The sequence below is a fragment of the Charadrius vociferus genome, unplaced genomic scaffold (genome assembly GCF_000708025.1).
Source record: "Charadrius vociferus isolate BGI_N301 unplaced genomic scaffold, ASM70802v2 scaffold235, whole genome shotgun sequence".
In the NCBI taxonomy this organism is placed as follows: domain Eukaryota; kingdom Metazoa; phylum Chordata; class Aves; order Charadriiformes; family Charadriidae; genus Charadrius; species Charadrius vociferus.
In genome coordinates this window covers 2,803,986-2,805,824 of record NW_009648536.1, presented here as the reverse complement: position 1 = coordinate 2,805,824, position 1,839 = coordinate 2,803,986, and the positions used below count along the sequence as shown (strand labels likewise).

The 1,839-nt window shown below is 41.3% G+C and overlaps 1 protein-coding gene across 1 annotated transcript in view; it reads right to left on the bottom strand.

Moving 5' to 3' along the window:
- Nucleotides 1-1,839, bottom strand: part of GOLM1 (golgi membrane protein 1) — a 28,106-nt gene that overhangs the window by 24,276 nt on the left and 1,991 nt on the right. Inside the window, exon 2 of the mRNA XM_009885842.1 lies at nucleotides 1,167-1,346. Coding sequence (XP_009884144.1) covers nucleotides 1,167-1,346 — 180 coding nt within the window. The remainder of the gene's footprint in view (nucleotides 1-1,166; nucleotides 1,347-1,839) is intronic.

Genomic DNA, 1,839 nt, shown 5'->3' with positions numbered 1-1,839 from the left:
TATGAAGAGCAGTTGAAGGAGCTGGGACTGTTTAGTTTGAGGAGGAGGAGGCTGAGGGGAGACCTCATCACTCTCTACAACTATTTGAAAGGACACGGTAGAAAGGTTGGTGCTGGTCTCTTCTCACAGGTAATTAATGACAGAACCAGAGGGAATAGCTTCAAGCTCCAACAGGGTAGATTTAGACTGAACATTAGGAAAGAATTTTTCACAGAAAGAGTGGTCGGGCATTGAAATAGGCTGCCCAGGGAGGTGGTTGAGTCACCATCCCTGGATGTGTTTAAGAGCCGTTTAGATGTGGTGTTGGGGGATATGGTGTAAGGGAGAACTTTGTAGAGTAGGGTAGATGGTTGGACTCGATGATCCCAAGGGTCTCTTCCAACCTAGACAATTCTATGATTCTATGAAAGCTGATCTATAAACTTCAGTCAAGAGACTCTACAGGAGAAGCAATAAACCCAGAATGAATATTCTCAACTAAACATTTCTGGCAGTAAGAAAGTGGTATTAATGACTAATAGCCACATCCAAGGTGGTATCAGCAACATAAGGAAAATACACAACAAAACAGTTCGCAAGATACTACACAGTGCTATTTAAGTAGGTATGTTCAGATTCTTCACAAAGGACTCCCATCCCTCTGGCAATGCTGTGCTCTCGGGAGCATTGCCATGAAAGACTAGTCCAACCTTCTGATGTCTCCCAGTGCTATTGGGTATTGGAGGCAGAAGGTCAACGTGCCATAAACATTTGTAATGCATTTAGAAATAAACAGCAACCATTTATGCCTACAAATATATCTGTTGGTGCAGCTGCTTCTTTTCCATAAGTTTTATAACATTAATATCAGGAAAGAAAGCCAGAGACCAACCCAAGGTTGGTAACAATGATTTATAGAGGGGACAGAGGTTCTATTCAGAAGTGCTGTTACTTGCAGCTTCGAATATTTCACGTATTATACAATGAATGCTATAATGTGCATTCAGTGTCCATTTTCTAAATATTATACAATTATATTATAATATTATACATAGATTAAATGCTTTGCCACACCAATACTGACTGTATGACCGTCAGCTAGAACATCTGAGCAACCGTATTCGGTTGCAGAGTGTGTCTTGGTAAACCACAGTCTCACAGAAAACTGTGTCTAGAAAAGGCCCTACCTTCTCTTCCTGATGTACTCTGTTGGCATTTTCCATCTGAAAGCTGTGCAAGGACTGGATTTTGTCAATCTGCTGTCGTTGTTTCTCTAGCTCTCCTTGGAATTCATTCTTTTTGAGCTCCACAGCACCCCTCTCCGCTGCCGCCCTGCGGACCTTGCCTTCCAGATCCATGATCCGACCCTGAGGAAGAGCAAATTAGTCAAAGCAAAGAGAAACACTTGCCCCTTGCCAGACTCTTCTCCAGTACATTCGAGGAATACCAAATTTTGCAGAACTAACAATGCTAATGTCATCAAAGTATTGTGTCAGCTGGTGATACCTGTCACACACAGAGGCACAAACAGGTAGACACCCTCCCGCCTCAGTTTTACCTAAATTACCAGTACAGCATATTCTGTAGACACTATAAAAATTTCAGTTAAAGATAAGAGAAAAGTAAAGCTGCCGTATTACTTGACCTTAAGGAAACCCAAAATACACCACCCCCCCCCAAAAAAAAACCCAAAACCACCATAAAAAAGATTGCAGTTTACAATCTTTCTAAAGTACAAGGTCAAATCATTTTTCAAATTTAATTCAGACAATTATGATATCACTGCACTTCCCAGTGTTGATCCTAAACTAACTCAGAGGGAAAACTCCTCTCTCAAATGAATACATTCTCCTGGAAGAC